This window comes from Pseudophryne corroboree, chromosome 5 (assembly GCF_028390025.1).
Source record: "Pseudophryne corroboree isolate aPseCor3 chromosome 5, aPseCor3.hap2, whole genome shotgun sequence".
In the NCBI taxonomy this organism is placed as follows: domain Eukaryota; kingdom Metazoa; phylum Chordata; class Amphibia; order Anura; family Myobatrachidae; genus Pseudophryne; species Pseudophryne corroboree.
In genome coordinates, this window is record NC_086448.1 from 322,442,319 (window position 1) to 322,463,734 (window position 21,416).

Here is a 21,416-nt window from a genome sequence, read left to right on the forward strand (position 1 = left end):
CGCGATGTGGTGTTTGCGTGACCGTGACCTGTGAGTCACGGCTCATCAGCATAGGTCGCAGGCTGGGCTGCAGAAGTGCCCAGCGCTGGCCGATCTTCTTAATCATGACTGCGGCAGTCAGGCAGCGGCATCTCTGGCGGCTGTGCGGCACACTTGAGAACCGCTGGCGGCACACTAGTGTGCTGCGGCACAGCGGTTGGGAATCACTGCTTTATCCTCTATTTCCAGACTTATGGTAGATTGTTATTGATACAGTACATTGCCTAGATTCAACCAAGGTATTATAATATTATTGCATTAGGTATTTGTAGACACGCCCTTACTTGATATGAAAGCCTGAATCTTCAGGACCATGGGGAATGCTGGGAAGTAGATGTGTAGTCCGCCGTACAGTGGGTATATAGTTTATAATGGCAGAACATTTGTTGCCCATTCTTCAGTGTACAAGCAAAGCAGGTATAATAAAACCATTTACTTTCTTTTGCAAATTTTGTTGTGGATATTCTGTGATAACTATTGATTTTAAATATATATCTTTGTGTCTTGTGCATTTTTTGTCTTTTGTGTATTCTTAAGTGAGGAACACACTGTTGGCTTACAGGCAATATTATTTTCCACCTGTTTTTTTTTTTTTTTAAATAGTGCTGAATAAAAAATACTGTAAGGTTTAACATCTTTTATATTACACATTATTATCGACACATGATTTATAAGTGTGTCCCAAGTAGAGTGACCATATTATCCCTTTTAACTGGGACGCTCATGGATTACACTGGTTCTGTGGTTGGCTAACTTCAAGCCTACATTTCAGATGGTTTTAATCAGCCACAGAACCTGTGTAATCCATGAGCGCCCCAGGTAAAAGGGATAATATGATCACTCTAGTCCCAAGTAAGTTTTTCTGCTTTTGTGCATCTGCAAATATCCCCTCTTTTTGTGTACATAATATAGCATAAACCTTGGTGAGCATCACTAACTTAGTAATGTTAACATAACGTATCTTTCTGACATTAAGAATAATTTCTTTTTGAGGATAAGTGCCCTGTGTGAGACTTTTCCCCCATTTCTCCAGAACTTCCTTTTACAACGCTGCTGCCTGTCTCATCTGTGTATTGCAGCTGGAGGAGAAAGTTGCCCGGAAACGTGCACTAGTCTGTGTCTCAAGGTGACATTCACGGAGATATTTCATGCTCTCTCCTAGGCAAAGGGAATATTGGGGTTCATATTTTTAGGACATAAGGAGGTATATTTATTAAAAGTCCATTTTGGTCAATATTTGGTCAATTTTTGATTGATTGTGTTTCAGGGTCTATATCAAACATTTCCTAACAGATGATTTTTGACATCCTTTTAAAAAAAATGACAAAAAAATCATCTGTCAGTAAATGTGGGATTTAGAGGTATATTTACTAAAAATTGATCTGGATTGACATTTGGTCGATGTTTGGCTGATTTTTGTATTTCAGGGTCTAAATCACACATTTACTAATAGATGATTATGGCATATTAAAAAAAAAAAAAAAAAAAAAAAAAGTAAAAAATCATCTGTTAGTAAATGTGGGATTTAGACCCTGAAATACAGTATCGACCAAACATTGACCCACATCGATTTGTAGTAAATATATCCCACAGAGTGCCAAGGGAACTATGTCAAAATTCCTTTAGCAAAAAATATGTCTACAGTATGTCAGGTCCTCTTTAAAATAGCCAGAGGTTATAAAGTAACCAGTGTTATATACTGTAAGGGTGAAGCCATTACACACTTTCTTAACTCCCACAACTTATTGGACCCACTTCAGTCAGGCTTTCGTGCCCAACACTCCACAGAGACGGCACTGACCAAAGTAGTGAATGATCTAGTCACTGCTAGATCAAAAGGCCATTGCACACTACTTATTCTTCTAGATCTCTCTGCTGCTTTTGACACTGTTGACCACTATCTTCTCATACAAACACTACAATCCCTAGGTCTTCAGGACACAGCCCTTACTTGGTTCTCATCCTACCTATCTAATCGCTCTTTCAGTGTTCACTTCTCTGGTTCTAACTCCTCTTCTCTACCTCTTCTTTCAGTGTTCACTTCTCTGGTTCTAACTCCTCTTCTCTACCTCTATCAGTTGGAGTACCGCAAGGCTCAGTCTTAGGTCCTCTGCTGTTCTCAATCTATACCTCCTCTCTTGATAAATTAATCAGCTCCTTCGGATTTCAGTATCATTTGTACGCTGATGATACTCAAATCTACCTATCCGCCTCAGATTTATCACCATCTGTATTGGCTCGTGTCACTGGATGCCTGTCTGCCATTTCATCTTGAATGTCATCTCGCCACCTCAAACTCAACATTTCCAAAACAGAATTAATTATTTTTCCACCAGCCAAGAGTAGTTACCAACCTGATATCTCTATAACTGTTGACAATGCAACTATCCACCCTACCCCACAAGCTCGCTGCCTAGGTGTCACCCTTGACTCTGAACTGTCCTTTGTTCCACACATTCAATCTGTCTCTAAATCATGTTACATGCACCTTAAAAACATATCCAAAATACGCCCTTATCTTACACAAGACACTGCAAAAACTCTAATCCATGCACTCATCATCTCCCGCATTGATTATTGTAATAGTCTCCTTACTGGTCTTCCCAAACATAGGCTCTCACCCCTACAATCCATTTTAAAAGCAGCTGCGAGGCTAATCTTCCTTGCCAGACGTTCTTCGTCTGCTGATCTGCTCTGTCAGTCCCTCCATTGGTTACCGGTATTCTACCCTGTTAAATATAAAGTACTTTTACCTACATACAAGGCTATTAACCAAACTGCACCATCATACATCTCCTCACTCATCTCAAAATATCTCCCTACCAGGCCTCTCCACTCTGCACAATATCTGCGTCTCTCATCCACATGTATTACCTGTTCCCACTCCAAATTACAGGACTTTACCCGGGCTTCACCCAGTCTGTGGAATGCCCTCCCACGCACAATAAGACTCTCCTCTAGTCTGCAAACCCTTAAACATTCCCTGAAAACTCATCTCTTTAGACAAGCCTACCAAATTCCAGACCCATCCACATAACCTTCAATGCTTCCCTATCCAGTTACATCCTCTCTGTACAGCCCACATAACCTCACATTTTGTCTTCCAACATTGCTGGGTGATCATATCATACAACCCATTAAGAACCTAGCAATCTGGGGGACCATTAAGTAACAGGTAGCATCTATCCTTGTGTATCAATGCTTATTTCCCTATAGATTGTAAGCTTGCGAGCAGGGCCTTCCTACCTCTATGTCTGTCTGTCTGTCTGTCTGTCTTTGCCCAGTTTTGTTCTATAACTGTTGTTCTAATTGTAAAGCGCAATGGAATATCCTGCGCTATATAAGAAACTGCTAATAAATAATAAATACATTTTCGAATTTCTTTATATTTCAGACCTTGAAAAAGTTCTCTTGAGAAACATTGTGTAAAACAGGGACAATAGGGATAACATAGCTTGCAATGGGGCTAATTTAGACCTGATCGCTGCTGTGCATTTTCGCACAGCAGCGATCAGGTCTGAACTGCGCATGCGCTGGTGCCATAGTTCGCCGGCGCATGCCAGACAGCCAACGGCTGTCTTAGCCTTACGATCGCCTCTGCCTGATTGACAGGCAGAGGCGGTCGCTGGGCGGGCCGGCAGCATTTGCCCACCATTTAGGGGGCACGGTCTGGGCAACGCAGGTGTTCCCGGACCAATGGGGGGGAGCGGGCCGCGGCTTCTGCATGACGTCTCACGTAGTCGCTGCAACCTGGGCAGCGACAAGAAGCTCCCTGCCAGCGTGCAGGAGCTGTGCTGGTAGGGAGCTACTCTTCCAGCGGTGATGCTTTTGTATTTGTTCGGGAGGGAGGTCGGGCCTGACATGCAGGGGCGGACTAGCCCTGTGCTGGGCGTCCCCCCGCATGTCTGAAGATTGATCATAGATGTGCTAAATTTAGCACATCTACGATCAGGTGTGAATTAGGCCCAATGTACCAGTACAGAATATTGGCTGGAGGTGTGCTTTTTTAAACAGGAAATCAATTAAATTAACTATTTTTCATAGTTACATAGTTGTTGAGGTTGAATAAAGAAATATGTCCATTGAGTTCAACCTGTATTATAAATTTTATATTACTTAAATGCTGTATCCTTGGATTTTTTTTTCAGCTAGGAATTTATCTAATCCATTTTTAAACTTATTGATTGAATCCACCATTACTGCCATCTCTGGCAGAGAATTCCAAATCCTTACTGCTCTTAATGTAAAGAACCCTTTTCTCCGTTGTGTATGAATTTTTTTTTTCTTCCAACCTCAGGGGGTGTCCTCGTGTTCTATGTAGCGTTTTTGTGATAAACAAATCATTTGATAAATCCTTGTATTGTCCCTTTATGTATTTATAAATATTAATAATGTCCCTTCTCAATCGCCTCTTTTCCAGTGTAAACAAATGTAACCTTGTCTTTCCTCATAATTCAGTGCCTCTAGCCCAGTGATTTTCAACCTTATTCAATTCGCGGCACACCAAACATGATTTGAAAATTGCCAGGGCACACCATCAGTACCGCGCAAAAAAAAACCCAAAAAACAAACACACACACAGGGATATAAAACAAAGAGATATTGGCCCCTAAGAGGGAAAAACACAAATGCACTGGCCCTCACAGTAATTCCACACATTGCCCCCCATAGTAATGCCACCACACATTGCCCACATAGTAATGCCACCACACATTGCCCCCGTAGTAATGCTACCACACATTGCCCCCATAGTAATGCCACCACACATTGCCCACATAGTAATGCCACCACACATTGCCCCCGTAGTAATGCTACCACACATTGCCCCCATAGTAATGCCACCACACATTGCCCACATAGTAATGCCACCACACATTGCCTCCATAGTAATGCCACCACACATTGCCCCCATAGTAATGATACCACACATTGCCCCATAGTAATGCTACCACACATTGCCCCCATAGTAATGCCACCACACATTGCCCCCATAGTAATGCCACCACACATTGCCCCCATAGTAATGCCACCACACATTGCTCCCATAGTAATGCCACCACACATTGCCCCCATAGGAATGCCACCACACATTGCCCCCATAGGAATGCCACCACACATTGCCCCCATAGTAATGCCACCACACATTGCCCCCATAGGAATGCCACACTAACCTGTGACTGTTAAATCTTTCACCGTCAGTGGTGGGAGCAGTGAGGAGCATCGAGAATGAATGGAAGAAGCAGCACAGATCAGCAGTGGGCGGGCACTCCAGGCGGGAACGCGATGTGGTGTTTGCGTGACCGTGACCTGTGAGTCACGGCTCATCAGCATAGGTCGCAGGCTGGGCTGCAGAAGTGCCCAGCGCTGGCCGATCTTCTTAATCATGACTGCGGCAGTCAGGCAGCGGCATCTCTGGCGGCTGTGCGGCATACTTGAGAACCGCTGGCGGCACACTAGTGTGCCGCGGCACAGCGGTTGGGAATCACTGCTCTAGCCCCTTAACCAGTTTGATGGCTCGCCTCTGAATCCTTTCGAGTTCAAAGATATTTTTTTATAGTGAGTTGCCCAGAACTGTACACAATATTCCAGGTGTGGCCAAACCAATGATTTATACAGTGGCAGGATTACACTCTCATCCTTGTCAATTTTCAATTGAAATGATACATTTTAATACACAGGAAATCTTGATTATAGTAAAATAATTGAAGACTATAGACAAATATGACAAAGGCAGTAAAACCCCATTTCTCTTTAATCTACAGTATATTAAATACTGTATGATATCGACTCTTAATCACCACAGTTTACACCTGTCAGTTAAATTATAGTTGTAAACTTTCAGGCTCCTCCCTCTGGAAGAAGGCAACCAGATCGGCACTGCACTGGGCAGTGTATTGGGGGGGGGCATGATGCATCATAGGGGGCGGGGCAAGTCATAGGAATCTGTATAGGGACGCAGTTTCCTTGATCGCTTCATCACAGCCACATACCCCCTATACAATGATAAGATTACAAGAAAAGCACAACAGGGAGCGTGGCTATGAGATGGCAGATTGCACCCGGCTCCGGGAGACTTGTCCACTCTTCCAGGTGGCTAGGAGTGCCACTCGATTATCGGGAACCTCCTAGCCATCTCAGTAGAGTAGGCAAGATTGAGTTTTGAGTAATTTACCGGGGCTAATTGTCCCGCCGGTGGCTATCCTATTACCTCCGATAAGCCAACACGAGCGGTGGCTTATCGGGAGTTACCTGATGCTGCACCGGGTCCTGGCTGCTGACAGCTCCTGTTGCAGTGCTGCTCCTCCAGCACCCCCCGGTCACATGGGTGCTCCCCCCATCATGTGTCCGCTGGCGGGGGAGAGGGGGGGTGCAGTTACGGCGCTGCCTTCGGCTTCTTCGCCAGGGGTCACTGTACCAAGTGGCAGCTTCCGGACCGCAGCGCCATGCCTGCAGTCCCAGCCTGCTGCTGCTGTAGTGGGCATGGGACACTGCAGGTTTCCAAATCCCCAGAAACAGCCCCGTTTTAGTGCAAAAACTGGGCTGTTTCTACCGAAAACACACAGGTTTCACTGAACCTGTCTGTTTTCGGGAGAAATGGCTTTTTTACTATGAAACATACGTTTTTTGCACCTGATGTTTTACCGGAGCTAATAGAATATCCCCCTTAAAATTTCCTGTTGTAGTTAATGCAAAGGTATAGGGGTCTGTGAAAAAAGAACCAACCATTGGCCTGTCTTTCAATAATGATACTTTGGCTAGTTTATGTTTGAATATATGGTAGAAATTTAAAATTTCTGCCATTTCACATGCTCAGAACATCCTGCAACATTATGCAAACAATGATGCAATAACAAAGTACCACAAAGATAAAGCAAATATTACTTTTCCTTGCAATGAAATCACATTACAGTCATGTCTTTCTTTGTTGCATAGCTATCAAATAATCTAGGGCACACAGTGTGATGCCAGGATGTCTTTAAGTCATTCTGTATAATAACTTATTGATAAACCTCTTCTAAATGTTACCATTAATCCCAAAACATCCATGGCACAGATTTGTATTGCCAGGGAAGATAAAATTGCATATCTAATATAGCTCCAATCACCAAAAACAACAGGATTAATTTTATATACACAGGGACCTGTATTTATACTTACAACAGATGCCATGTCCCCAGGCCGAAAATCTATTAGAAATCTTTTATTTTTATCCATATAAGCCTTGGCATGATTTAAGTGAACAAAGATTATATTCTGAACAATAAAAATGGATTATACCGTACAGGGATTTTTTTATTTTTTTTTACATGTTATTGTAAGTAAAATGCATAATGCACAGTGTGGAAGAGAGAAAGGACAGATAAACTGTAATTTTCTGATTGCGTCAACATTAGAATCTTACTAGTATGTTTAATATACCACACTACAGAATGTTACCTTTTGTTCACAAAACAATAGTAAATTGAGGCATGTACAGTATGTGCCATATTTAAAACTAAATGACCATTACAGTTTTATTTAATATTAGTAGTAGTTTCAGATTACGTTCTTTAACACTTTAGAAATATGCCTGGTCAGGTCAGATTATATATTGTGAGGAATCTGAGACAATACAGGGCCATTCTGTTGTCCGGGGGTCTATGAGCTGTCAGCTATAATGCTAGTTTTTTATCTGGAATGTCCAGATACATTTGAATTACCAATTCATTTTCCAAGATACGTTTCTATGACTACATTATTTTAAGTAGCACTTACTGATAATGACAACTCTTTCAAAAAATGCCTCTGATTTTGAAGCACCATCCAGAAATGGGGATGGACTACTTCTGTATCGTCAACCTAATTCTTCAATAGCCTATAAAAACCCTCCCATATCAATGTGTTACATGGTTTTCACTGGAAATGCAAATAATTTCTTTCTATAAATCTGAAAGCCTTCTGCACGATTTCACTAATAAACAATTTCACAGTACTACTGCCCAGGACAAAATTCCATCTTCCATCGTATCTGTTCTTGATTTATTTAGATTTACATGCACCAGTGAGATTTGTTGAGAACAATTAAACAGAAGCATTGTAGTAGAAAATAGCACCAGCAAACCATTATATTAGAATATATTATAGCCCCATTTACAATTACTGAATTTCTTTCTCAGCATGAAATTAATCAGCCAGGTTTTGTGACATCAACGTCTGCTCCTGAGATAGGTTTGTGCATAATGTCTGCTAGAGCCGGCTGAAGTGTGTGGATTTATGCTGTCAGTTAGACATCGAAACTCTGGTTCATCCACATAAACAGGAACTGAAGCGTTAAATTGAAAGTATTTATCACATTAATACATGGATGAATGATTTACTGCTAAGCAAGAGCATGACCAACAATTATCTGTACTACAGGTGCGTTATTAACTTCAGCAACACTTTACCCTGTGCTTCTTACTGCTCATAAGATTTATCAAATTCATACTGCTGTGTATATTTACAGAATGCCACTAAAAGCAAAATCAGTGTAAACAGGCTAAAGCGTTATACAGGTATGTGTATACCTATATACAGTACTGTGCAAAGGTTTTAGGCAGGTGTGGAAAAAATGCTGCAAAGTGAGAATGCTTTAAAAAAAATAGAAGTGCTTGTTTATTTTTATCATTTAACAATATGCAAAATGAATGAACAAAAGAGAAATCTAAATCAAATCAATATTTGGTGTGTCCACCCTTTGCCTTCAAAACAGCATCAATTCTTCTAGGTACACTTGCACACAGTTTTTGAAAGAACTTGGTAGAGAGATTGTTCCAAACATCTTGGAGAACTAACCACAGATCTTCTGTGGATGTAAGTTTGCTCAAATCCTTCTGTCTCTTCATGTAATCCCAGACAGACTTGATGATGCTGAGATCAGTCTCTGTGGGAGCCATATCATCACTTCCAGGACTCCTTCATCTTCATTATGCTGATAATAGTTCTTAATGACATTGGCTGTATGTTTGGGGTCGTTGTCCTGCTGCAGAATAAATCTGGAGCCAATCAGACGTCTCACTGATGATACTGCATAATGGATAAGTACCTGCCTGTATTTCTCAGCATTGAAGCACAAAGAAATGGGCAACACTGAAGACAGTAGACGCAGTAGTTAGCCAAGGGAACAATAAAATCAGATAAAAGACACAAAATGCTTACTTCCCTTCAAAATCTGAAGACGTCCAGCAGTGCCAACAGCTCAGAACTGGCAGAAACCAGTGGGATCCAGGTATCCAGGTACAACCATCTACTGTTCATAGTCTAGCCAGAAGTGGTCTTCATGGAAGAATTGTAGCCAGAAAGCCATACCTTCGACATGGAAACAAGGCCAAGCGACATAACTATGCACAAAAACATAGGAACTGGGGTGCATTGGTGGTGGAGGTTCCTTTCAAGTTTGGGACTGCATTTCAGAAAATGGTGTTGGGGACTTGGTCAGAATTAATGGTGTTCTCAATGCTGAGAAATACAGGCAGGTACTTATTCATCATGCAGTACCATCAGGGAGGTATCTAATTGACCACAAACATACAGCCAATGTTATTAAGTACTATCTTTAGTGTAAAGAAGAACGAGGAGTCCTGGAAGTGATGATATGGCCCTGATCTCAACATTATTAAGTTTTTCTTGAAGAGACAAAAGAATCTGAGCAAGTCTACATCCACAGAAGATCTGTGATTAGTTCTCCAACATGTTTGGAAAAACCTTCCTGCCAAGTTCCTTCAAAAACTGTGTGCATGTGTACCTAGAAGAAATGATGCTGTTTTGAAGGCAAAGGGTGGTCACACCAAATATGTTCATTCACTTTTTGTTAATTGATAAAAATAAACTACTGTGTATTAAGACTTTTATTTTGAAAGAATTCTCACTGGTAGCATTATTTCCACACCTGCCTGAAAGTTTTGCACAGCGCACACACACACACACACACACACACACACACACACACACACGATTCACTCCTACTGTGAAATATAGGGGATATTAGAAGTTTCCTACTCATACTGAATAAGGTGCAGTGCAGCAGCATAGAACCCTGAGGTAACTATTGTGTTTTTTTTCACAGTACGGAATCCATTATTCCTTAGAATATACACTATACATATACCCCTTTCACACTGCACAAATAACCAGTTATCGACCTGGCATATTGCCGGGTTGATGCGGGTTGGTGTGCGAAGTGAAAAGGGCCATCGTCGAATTCCCGAGTCGCCTGACCCCGTAATTCAACCCGGGAATAAAGCAGTGTTATTCCCGGGTTGAATACCGGGCCAGTGGCAGTGTAAACGGGTTCCACCCGGGACTCGTTCACTACAATAGGGAGATGCGGCGTAGAGATGAGCTCATCTCCCATCGCCGCCACTCCACCCGCCGCCGATATGGCAACCGATCCGGGCCAGTAAGCCAGCTGTTAGGATCTAATGCCGGATCTCACCCGGGAAGGACCAGTTTCCAATTCCAAGGTGGGTTCCGGCATTGGCGGTGTAAAAGGGGTAATAGAAGTTTAATGACAATGGAATTAAAACATAAGTGTTTTAATTGCCATTAAAATATATATTTTTTTCTGTTATTGTTAAATTTTATATAAAAAAAATACAACATGAATAAGTAGTAGCAGTGTCTTGTGAGGTGATTCTATATGTGACAGGAATAATGGGGGTGTTTAGGTAGGGTTCAGGGCTGACTGAAGTAAGGAGGAAGACAGGGATGAAAAGGAAAACCTTTAAAAGTGTGGTCCAAAAACAGCATATAAACACAATGTTCAGTATTTTATCTTTGCACTGTGACATGAATGACGAATGTCTTAATAACATAGCAGTGAAAGATCTGATGATCTTTGAGGAATTGTGACAACAGTTGTTGGCAAACAAAGATATATTTGCACTGGCGCCGGGGGGGAGGGGGGGGGGGGGGGGGAGGGGGAATGGGAACTCTTTTTTTACCCGGCCCCAGACCTGTTGGAGGGGCCCGGAGGGGGCAGAAAGCTGGACAGGAGAGGGGCTGCGGCAACCGCTCTCCCCAGCCCAGCACACACTACTTAGTACTGTGTGCTGAGCTTGGGAGAGAGGCAGCCACAGTGACAGCCTGACCTCTCTCTCCCTGTGCACCCCACAAAACTGGCACACCCCACCCCTAGACACCGGGGTCCCCATGTGTGTGTAATAATTTTTTTTTTTAATTGAGTGGGTCTAGCCACGCCTCTTCCATTTGACCACACACCCTCCTTGTACTAGGTCCTGCCAGAACTGTCGGTGCCCCTGTATATTTGTAGCTGTTTACATAACCACACTCCTCATGCATTCAACAATTTATCAAACATAGATGAACCAAAGTATTAGTAATTAGTGATATCCTCTGTTAATAATCACCTAATGAGTACAATGTTAAATGGAACTGACAAAGTTACTTCACAGATTGTAACAAGAAGTGGCTCATTCTGTTTCATATAATATGGATATTAGTAATTAAAGTAGTATTTCCACTTACAGTAATTATGGAATATATTTTCACCTACTGTAATAATGGAATATCTTTAGCTAGTTAATTGTTGATCTTCATTAACCTCAGAGTATTCTCTATAGCAGGGGCTAGATGATCTCCTATATGACTGCCATCAAATATTTGAATAGCATTATTTACTACATGTAGCTATAGAAGCCAACTTATAATAGGATTTGAATTACCTACCGGTAAATCCTTTTCTCGTAGTCCATAGAGGATACTGGGTCCATTTAGTACCAAGGGGTATAGACGGGTCCACTAGGAGCCATGGGCACTTTAAGAATTTGATAGTGTGGGCTGGCTCCCCCTCTATGCCCCTCCTACCAGACTCAGTCTAGGAAACTGTGCCCGAGGAGAAGGACATACTTCAAGAGAAGGATAGATAAGGATAGTGGTGAGATTCCGAACCAGCACACACAACAAGAGGAAAGCCAAGCTAACCAAACTTGAAACAGGAACAGCAACGGCTGAACCAACATTACTTAACCAAGTAACAGTGCAGGAAGAACGAAACACTGGGTGGGCTCTACGGACTACGAGAAAAGGATTTACCGGTAGGTAATTAAAATCCAATTTTCTCTTACATCCTAGAGAATACTGGGGTCCATTTAGTACCATGGGGATGTACCACAGCTCCCAAACTTGGTGGGAGAGTGCAGAGGTTCCTGCAGAACTGATTGACCAAACTGAAGGTCCTCAAAGGCCAAAGTATCGAACTTGTAAAACTTTGCAAATGTGTTAGAACCTGGCCAAGTAGCTGCTCAGCAGAGCTGTAAAGCCGAGACACCCCGGGCAGCCTCCCAGGAAGAACCCACCGACCTAGTAGAGTGGGCCTGTACAGATTTTGTACATGGCAAACTTGCTGTGGAATAAGCATGCTGGATAGTAAGTCTGATCCAGTGTGCAATTGTCTGCTTTGAAGCAGGACACACAATCTTATTGGGATCATAAAGAACAAACAGCGAGTCCATCTTTCTGTGATGAGCTGTTCTTTTTGCATACACCTTCAAAGACCTCATGACATCCAAAGACTTTGAAGTAGCAGAGGTGACGGTGACAACCGGAACCACAATAGGCTGGTTGATGTGAAACGCAGACACCACCTTAGGAAGAAATTGCTGATGAGTTCTGAGTTCAGCTCTATCCTAATGGAAAATTAAATAGGGACTTTTGTGAGACAAAGCCCCCAGCTCCGACACACGTCTTGCTGAAGCCAAGGTCAACAGTGTGACAGTCTTCCACGTAAGATATTTTACGTCCACCTCCTGTAACGGTTCAAACCAGTCCGATTGGAGGAAATGCAGAACCACATCGAGATCCCATGGTGCTGTGGGAGGCACAATGGAGGTTGGATGTGATGTGCAGAACACCTTTCAAGAAGGTCTGGACCTCAGGGAGAGAAGCCAATTGTTTTTGAAAGGAAATGGACAAGGCCGAAATCTGGACTTTTATGGAGCCCAGACGTAGGCCCACATCCACTCCTGCTTGTAGAAAAAGCAGGAAACGTCCCAGATGTAATTCCACCGCAGAAAAGTTTCTGCTCTCACACCGAGACATATTTCTTCCAAATACAATGGTAATGCTTAGACGTTACCCCCTTCCTGGCTTGGTTCATAGTCGGGATAACCTTGCTAGGGGATCCCTCTCCTGGCTAGAATTAGCCGTTCAATTTCCATGCCGTCAAAGTTAGCCGCGGTAAGTCCTGATAGACGAACGGGCCCTGTTGCACAAGATCCTCGTGAAGAGGAAGAAGACACGGATCTTCGAGGAGCATCTCCAGAAGGTCCACGTACCAGGCCCTTCTTGGCCAGTCCGGAGCAATTAGAATTGCTTGAACCTTTTCCCTTTTATTCTCTTTAGAATTCTTGGGATCAGAGGAAGTGGAAGAAACACGTACACCCTCTGATAGACCCATGGAGTCGTCAGGGCGTCTACCGCACACCCTGTGGGTCTCTAGACCTGAAACAATACCGCTTGAGCTTCTTATTGAGACGAGAGGCCATCAGGTCGATCTGTGGATATCGACTTGTCAAGCACCTGAACACTTCCGGGTGAAGGCCCCACTCCCCCGGGTGCAGGTCGTGTCTGCAGAGGAAGTCTGCTTCCTAGTTGTCTACTCCTAGAATGAAGACCGCTGACAACGCCACAGCGTTTCTCTCTACCCAGAGGAGAATTCTTGACACCTCTGACACTGCTGCTCTGCTTTTCGTTTTGCCCTGCCGGTTTATGTATGTTACTGCCATCACATTGTCTGACTGGATCTGAATGGCCTGATCTTGAAGAAGATGTGAGGCCTGCAGAAGGGCGTTGTATATGGCCCTGAGTTCCAGAATGTTGACTGGAAGGACGACTTCCTGACTGGACCATCTTCCTTGAAACTGCACCCCGAGTGACTGCTCCCCAACCTCTGAGGCTTGCGTCTGTGGTTAACAGAATCCAATTCTGAATTCTGAACCTCCGACCCTCGACGAGGCGAGAAGTCTGTAGCCACCACAGAAGGGAGATCCTGGCTTTTGGCGACAGACGGATCCTCTGTTGCATGTGAAGATGCAATCCGGACCATTTGTCCAACAGATCGAGCTGGAAGGGTCTTGCGTGAAACCTTCGGTATTTTAGAGCCTCGTAAGAGGCCACCATTTTCCCCAGAAGTCGAATGCACAGATGCACCGATATCCGGGTTGGCTTCAGGACATCCCAAACCATCGACTGAATCCCTAATGCCTTTTCCAATGGAAGGAACTCCTTCTGCGGCTCCATATCCAGTATCATTTCCACAAATGGGAGCCTCCATGTTGGCTCTAGGTGATATTTCGGAAGATTCAGAATCCACCCATGAGCCTGAAGAAGTTTGGTTGAGAGAGCAATGCTGTCCAGCAACCTCTCCATGGACGGTGCTTTTATCAGGAGATTGTCCAGATACGGAATTATGTTCACTCCCTGTCTGCGGAGTAGAAACATCATCTCTGCCATCACCTTGGTGAACACCCTCGGTGCCGTGGAGAGAAAAAATGGCAGGGCCTGGAACTGGTAGTAACAGTCTTGCAGTGCAAACAGTAGGTAAGCCTGATGAGGCGGCCAGATCGGAATGTGAAGGTACGCATCCTTGATATCCAGAGACACTAGGAATTGCTCCTCCTCCAGACCTGAGATCACCACGCTCAGAGACTCCATCTTAAATTTGAACACTCAAAAAGTACGGGTTCAATAACTTGAGGTTCAAAATTGGTCTTACCGAACCGTCCGGTTTCCGTACTACAAACAAGTTGGAATAGTACCGCTTGCGTAGCTGATGAGGTGGAACTGGAACAATGACTTGAGTCTGTACCAGTTTTTGGATGGCATGTTGTAAAGTTATACTTGCCTCTTGTGAAACTGGCAAGCCTGATTTGAAGAATCTGTGAGGTGGGAGCTCTTGGAACTCCAGTCTGTAGCCCTGGGAAATAAGATTTATGACCCAAGGATCCTGGCATGAATTTGACCAGATTTGACTGAAGAATTGTAGGCGAGCTCCCACCTGACAGCCTTCCAGGCATTGCTGTCCACCGTCATGCTGAAGTCTTTGAGGAAGCAGAGCCTGAGCTCTGTTCCTGAGCACCTGCTGTTGCTGGTTTGCGTGGTTTCCCTCTTGCGCCGCTGGAGGACGTAGACGCACCTCTGGATTTGCCCTTGAATTTGGCCGTCCAAAAGGACTGTAACTTAGAAGCTGAATAAGTCTTCTTGGTTGAGGGGGCTGCGGAAGGAAGATACGTAGACTTATCTGCAGTAGCTGTGGAGATCCATTTGTCTAATTCATCTCCAAACAAGGCCTCTCCTGTGAATGGTAGGCCTTCCACGCCTTTCCTGGAATCCGCGTCAGCAGTCCACTGATGTAGCCACAAGCCTCTGCGGGCTGACACTGCCATAGCGGTGCTGCGTGTGTTAAGCACTCCTATTTCCTTTATGGCTTCCACCATAAGGTTCGCATAGTCCTGTATATGCTGCAGGAGTAAGACAACACCCCCCTAGATAAGGAATCTAACCCCTCAATTAGGTTACCTGACCATTTTGCAATGGCTTTAGTGATCCATGCACATGCAATAGTGGGTCTTTGGACCACCCCAGCAGCTGTGTACAATGATTTGAGTGTAGCCTCAATTTTACGGTCAGCCGTGTCTTTTAGGGAGGCTGGAACAGGCAATACAATTTTTCGTGACAGCCTAGAGACTGATGCGTCCACTATCGGTGGATATTCCCATTTTTTCCTATTCTCCAGAGGAAAAGGAAAAGATGAGAGTAACCTTTTAGGAATCTGAAACTTCTTATCAGGATTAACCCAAGGTTCTTCAAACAGGGTATTCAATTCCTTTGACGCAGGAAAAGTGACTGAGGACTTCTTTTTCACATTAAAATAAGATTCCTGACACTCCTCTGACACCTCATCAGGAATATGCAGAACATCTCTGATAGCTCCTATAAGAGCCTCTATTCCCTGTGACAGAGCTGCACCCCCCCCCTTTCCCGAGACCACCTCCCCCTCCTCAATGTTGGACCTGTCAGCGTAGGATACGGGCCAGAGATTGCTTTTGCGGACAAATGGGAGGGTTCATAAACTCTTCCACAGTCTGTTTTAAGTATTGCATACATTGGCTTTTCTATAATGGGTGCAGTATGTGCGGTGCACACGGGCCCCTGAGTCCCGGGGGAGGGAGTCCACACCGCACACACTGCACCCATTTCTCCTATACTTACCTTTCCGGAGTCCATTGCTGACCGTGTGTGGGCCCCCTCCTCTCTCGTAGCTGTTGCGCCGCTGCTAGTGAACTGACCAGTAGAGACTCTGACACAGGCCAGAGTCTACAGCGCATGCGCAGGACTCCGAAAAAAATGGTGCAGTAGCCATTTTTCGGAGTCCTGCGCATGCGCTGTAGACTTTGGCACTGTGCCAGAGTCTACAGCGCTCGGAGCGCTAGCAGCGGTGCAACGGCTACGAGAGAGGAGGGGGCCCACACACGAAGTCTGCACAAGGGTCCCTCCTCTCTAGAGACGCCCCCGATTGCGTCTCTTTCCCATTGCGGGACAATTTTGTAGAAAGAGTTGAGATCATTCCCTTAAGAGAATTAACCCATTCCGGTTCAACCCCGCTAGACTGTGAACCCAGAATACCAAGTAGTGAGCGCCCTGGTGAAGAGGAACACTCTGCGGTACAAGACACACACTCTTTGCCTGACATAATGTAATGTGACAGTACACACACACAAAGAGGAAAGGTTAAGTACAATTAACCCACAAAGAGCCCTTCAGGGAGACACAGAGATGTTTATAGCCAGCCCCCACCGCGTCCTTATCGCTAATGCCAAGCTTAGCCGGGTCACAGAGTAAGTACCCTGATAGGGGACTTAGTACACTAGTAATCGCTCCCCCCCCTGCTATGACTCCCTGGTACCGCTGAGGTAATTTGGAGTCACACTGGTGGAGCTGCGGGTCCCTGTCCTGTCAGTGTCTGTGTCCAGTGCAGAGGGAAAATGGAGCTGGTGAGCTGCTGTATCCTCTCATAGTGAAGCCCCGCCCCTTCAATGGCGCGCGGTCTTTCCGCTTTTTTTATACTGGCTGAGGAATCTGTACTTGAAATGGAGAAAACAGTTTTAAGGCTGTTGTGCCAGTATGGGTACTGTGTACAGTGTACGGAGACGCAGTTGTGTACTGTGTCCAGAGACGCATTCCGTACCATTTAGAAGCCTTGCGTCTCCGTACCCTCATGCCACCATAATGGCCAGCGCCCCGCTAGCCGTGATGCCGGCTCAGTACTCACCACTCTTCATTCTTCTGGCTCTGTTAGGGGTGGCGGCGTGCTGCGGGACTGTACGCTCGCCGTGATGGGCTTGCGAATAGGTCCCCCAGGAGCTCAGTGTCCTGTCAGCGGGAAACGGGACCATTAACCCTTCAAGAGGTTGGGCCGTTCCCCCCCTAAGTCCCAACGAAGCAGGCAGGCTGGTGCCATCCAGCCATGCCTGAAAATAACAAACATATAAAATAAATGCAGAAAACTCTTCAGGAGCTTCCTTCAGCGTGACCGGCTCCTCTGGGCACATTTTCTAAACTGAGTCTGGTAGGAGGGGCATAGAGGGAGGAGCCAGCCCACACTATCAAATTCTTAAAGTGCCCATGGCTCCAAGTGGACCAGTCTATACCCCATTGTACTAAATGGACCCCAGTATCCTCTAGGATGTAAGAGAAAATATTTTACAGTTACAGTACATTTCATTGCAATTAATAGTGTAGATGCTTTATTATCATGTAAGAGATAATATAGGATAGTATGGCCTGCTGTTCACTGCAATACACCTAGCTCAATCTGTATGCCTCATGGGCCCAACACACTGGCCGACATGACTGCACAATATGAACGATCTCGTTCATTAATGAACGAGATAACGTTCATATTGTGCAGTGTGGAGGCTCCAGCGATGAACGATGCGCGGCCCCGCACTCGTTCATCGCTGGTCCCCCGTCGGCTGTACATGTAGGCCAATATGGACGATCTCGTCCGTATTTGTCTGCACTTCAATGCAGCCGGGTGACGGAGGGAGTGAAGAAACTTCACTCCCCCCGTCACTGCCCCTCCGCCGCCGGGTCGCCCGTATCCGCCGTAGGGTAGCTCGGTGGCGGATCGGCCAGTGTGTAGGGCCTATCACACATGCAATCAACTTTCTACAGTACTGTATAATCAGAGGGGCACACTAAAGCTATATGTCAACAGGCACATTAATGTTCACTTCCACCCACTTGTATTTTACTGTTGGTGATTTCAAGTGCATTTACTACCATTGGGGGTTATTCATGTTTGTTAGCAAACCAAAAAAGCACACTAATGGGCAAAACCATGTGCACTGCAGGTGGGGCAGATATAACATTTGCAGAGAGAGTTACATTTGGGTGGGTTATATTGTTTCTGTGCAGGGTAAATACTGGCTGCTTTATTTTTACACTGCAATTTAGATTTCAGTTTGAACACACCCCACCCAAATCTAACTCTCTCTGCACATGTTACATCTGCCCCACCTGCAGTGCACGTGGTTTTGCCCATTAGTGTGCTTTTTTGGTTTGCTAACAAACCTGAATAACCTCCAATATGTTTGAGACTCACACAATACACAAGACTTGTAGCACATTCAAATTGCTGAAGTCATGGAACACCCACCTTATGTCTATAATATTGTCTTGGATGTTTGTGATTTTGCAATTATAATTCTAGAAACTTACATTTGTCTTGTAAATTATCATGTGGAATCTCTCCTTGAGTACTCTCCTCTACATCTCCATAGTGTAACACTTTATGATTGGGCGAAAGTCGGCAATACCAAAACTTATCTGCAAAATAAAATAATACAATTTGTAAACTGAAATAAAAGTACCTGTATAATAATGCAAAAATTCAAGGTACATGGACAGTATATATATCAATATTTTATCTTAGAATGAGGTCTGAAAATTCATTAAAATAAGACATCTACAGTAAATCCCCCTTCTTCACGTATAAAATTGCACTTGTTAAAGGAAATGAAACATGGCATATGAACATAGAAAAGTACTTATTTGTTTAACTCCAGCTATCGATTTAAATTATGCTATATGGGCATCTGGATGTGTGAGATCTCAAGTTTACTCATCTAGAGAACTTACTTCTAGAACGCTGTCAAGGATAGTTCACTTGAGAACAGGGTCCTCTTTCTAACAGCTGACACCCTATTCAGTCTATGGGGGTGATTCAGACCTGAACGCTGCTGTGCGTTTTCGCACAGCAGGAGATCAGAAATAGACTGTGCATGCATCGCAATGCGCATGCGCATCAGCCAACAACGGGCATCGACGGTCAGCAACAGGATAGTGCAAAAATTCAGATTGCATGGGTGTTTGACAGGAAACGGCCGTTTGTGGTTGGTAACTGACCATTTACTGGGAGTGTCTAGAAAAAGGCAGGCGTTCCAAAGCGTTTTCAGGGAGGGTGTCTGACGTCAGCTCCGGCCCCCGATCAGCCTGTTCTCATCGCACTGGAGGAATAAGTTCTGGGCTGCGCAGAGACTGCACACACTGCATTTTTCAACTCAGCGTACACATGCAATCGCACACTTGCATGGCGTATTTACACTCCCCCTTGGGCAGCGACTATCTGAATACTGGACAGCAAAGTTAGCAGCCCAGCGATCAGGTCTGAACCCCCCCCCCCCCCCTATAGTAGAGATTATTCACCCAGCTGTAGAAAAATTTGTTTAAGTATTCACCATAAAATCTCAATTTTTTGATCAATTAAAGAGATCAGGCCAAAGTGAACCACAAATGACAAACCTCAAACAGCAAACACGAAGAATACCAGCTGCAAATTTTCAATTTCAAATCAGGACAATTGGTTAAAGTACTGTCTGTGAACTCGTCTGTGGCCTTTGATCTGATCTGTAATCATAACTGTACGAAGATGATACTCAAATCTATCTATCATTCCCAGATTTGTCACCTTCTGTATCGATCTGTGTCACTGAATGCCTCTCTGCCGTTTCATCTTAGATGTCATTCCACCACCTCAAACTTAATATTTCCAAAAGAGTAAATTATATTTCCACCGACCAATAGTAGTCACCAACCTGATATCTCTATCACTGTTGAGAACTCGACAATCAATCCTACTCCACAAGCTCGCTGCCTAGGTGTCATACTTGACTCTGAACTGTCCTTTGTTCCCCACATTCAATCTGTCTCAAAATCATGTTACATGCATCTAACATATCCAAAATACGACCACACCTTACACAAGACTCTGCAAAAACTCTAATCCGTGCTCTCATTATCTCCCGCATTGATTATTGCAATTATCTTCTTACTGGTCTTACCAAAAAGAGACTCTTACCACTACAATCCACTCTGAATGCAGCCTCACCTCTTCAGACAAGCTTATCAAATTCCAGAACTGCCCACATAACCTTCATAAGCTTTCCTATCTAATTATATCCCCACTGTACAATCCACACATATACTTACATATCTTCTCTTCCTTCACTTTCCCTTCCTCCTGACCCTGGTTCATCATTGCTGTGTGACTATATCATACAGCCAGAGGTGCTGATTTATGTTTTTACTGGTGGGTGTTCAAGCCTGTGACTCTCCCGGTGAGGGGGCGTGGTCTTGCTAAAATGGGCATGGCCTTGCAGGAATACACTACCTTATACCCCAGTTTTTGACCATGCACCAACAGACCTCGGCCACCACAGGGAAAAGAATAAATTCCACCATATTAGGCCTCACACAGTAATGCCCCCTGCACCATTTTATGCCACACACCGCAACACCCGTGATACATTATGCCCGACAGTAAAGCTGCTAATCACTTTTAAATTACCTGCTCATTGCCAAGGGTTTCACGCACTGGATGTCATACTCACTGCCTGGGGTTTCATGGGCTGGGTGTCTTGCTCGTTGCCAGCAAGTGTGCGGGGCCAGGCAGGAATGTATCAGCAGCAGGTCAGTGCTCCCATCTCAGTGTCTGCTCCTTCACCAGCCCAGTGTCCCCCATCATTACTGCCCCCCAAACAAGTGTCTCCCCCCTATCTCAGCCAGCACACCTTGCCCATCTTACTGCCCCCTTCTCATCCTGCCCAGTGCCCACCCATTCACAATGTCCCCCACCATCTTACTGCCTCCCATCGCAGTGTCTCCCACCCTGCCAGCCCAATGTCTCACCCAGCCAGCCCACTGCCCCATCTAGCTGCCCCCAGCAAGAACCCCACAGCCAGTTAAGTCACAGTGTCCCTCCCTCATCCAGCCCAGTGTCCACCCTTCTACAGTCTAATGTTCCTCCCTACCAGCCCTATCTACTGCCCCCTTTCAAT

General features: G+C 44.6%; 1 protein-coding gene across 6 annotated transcripts in view; it reads right to left on the minus strand.

The window, feature by feature from the left end:
* Nucleotides 1–21,416, minus strand: part of ELMO1 (engulfment and cell motility 1) — a 910,002-nt gene that overhangs the window by 24,634 nt on the left and 863,952 nt on the right. For all 6 annotated transcript variants that reach the window (XM_063922511.1, XM_063922512.1, XM_063922514.1 and 3 more), the window contains one exon: nucleotides 18,799–18,906. In XM_063922511.1, the coding sequence (XP_063778581.1) occupies nucleotides 18,799–18,906 (108 nt within the window). The remainder of the gene's footprint in view (nucleotides 1–18,798; nucleotides 18,907–21,416) is intronic.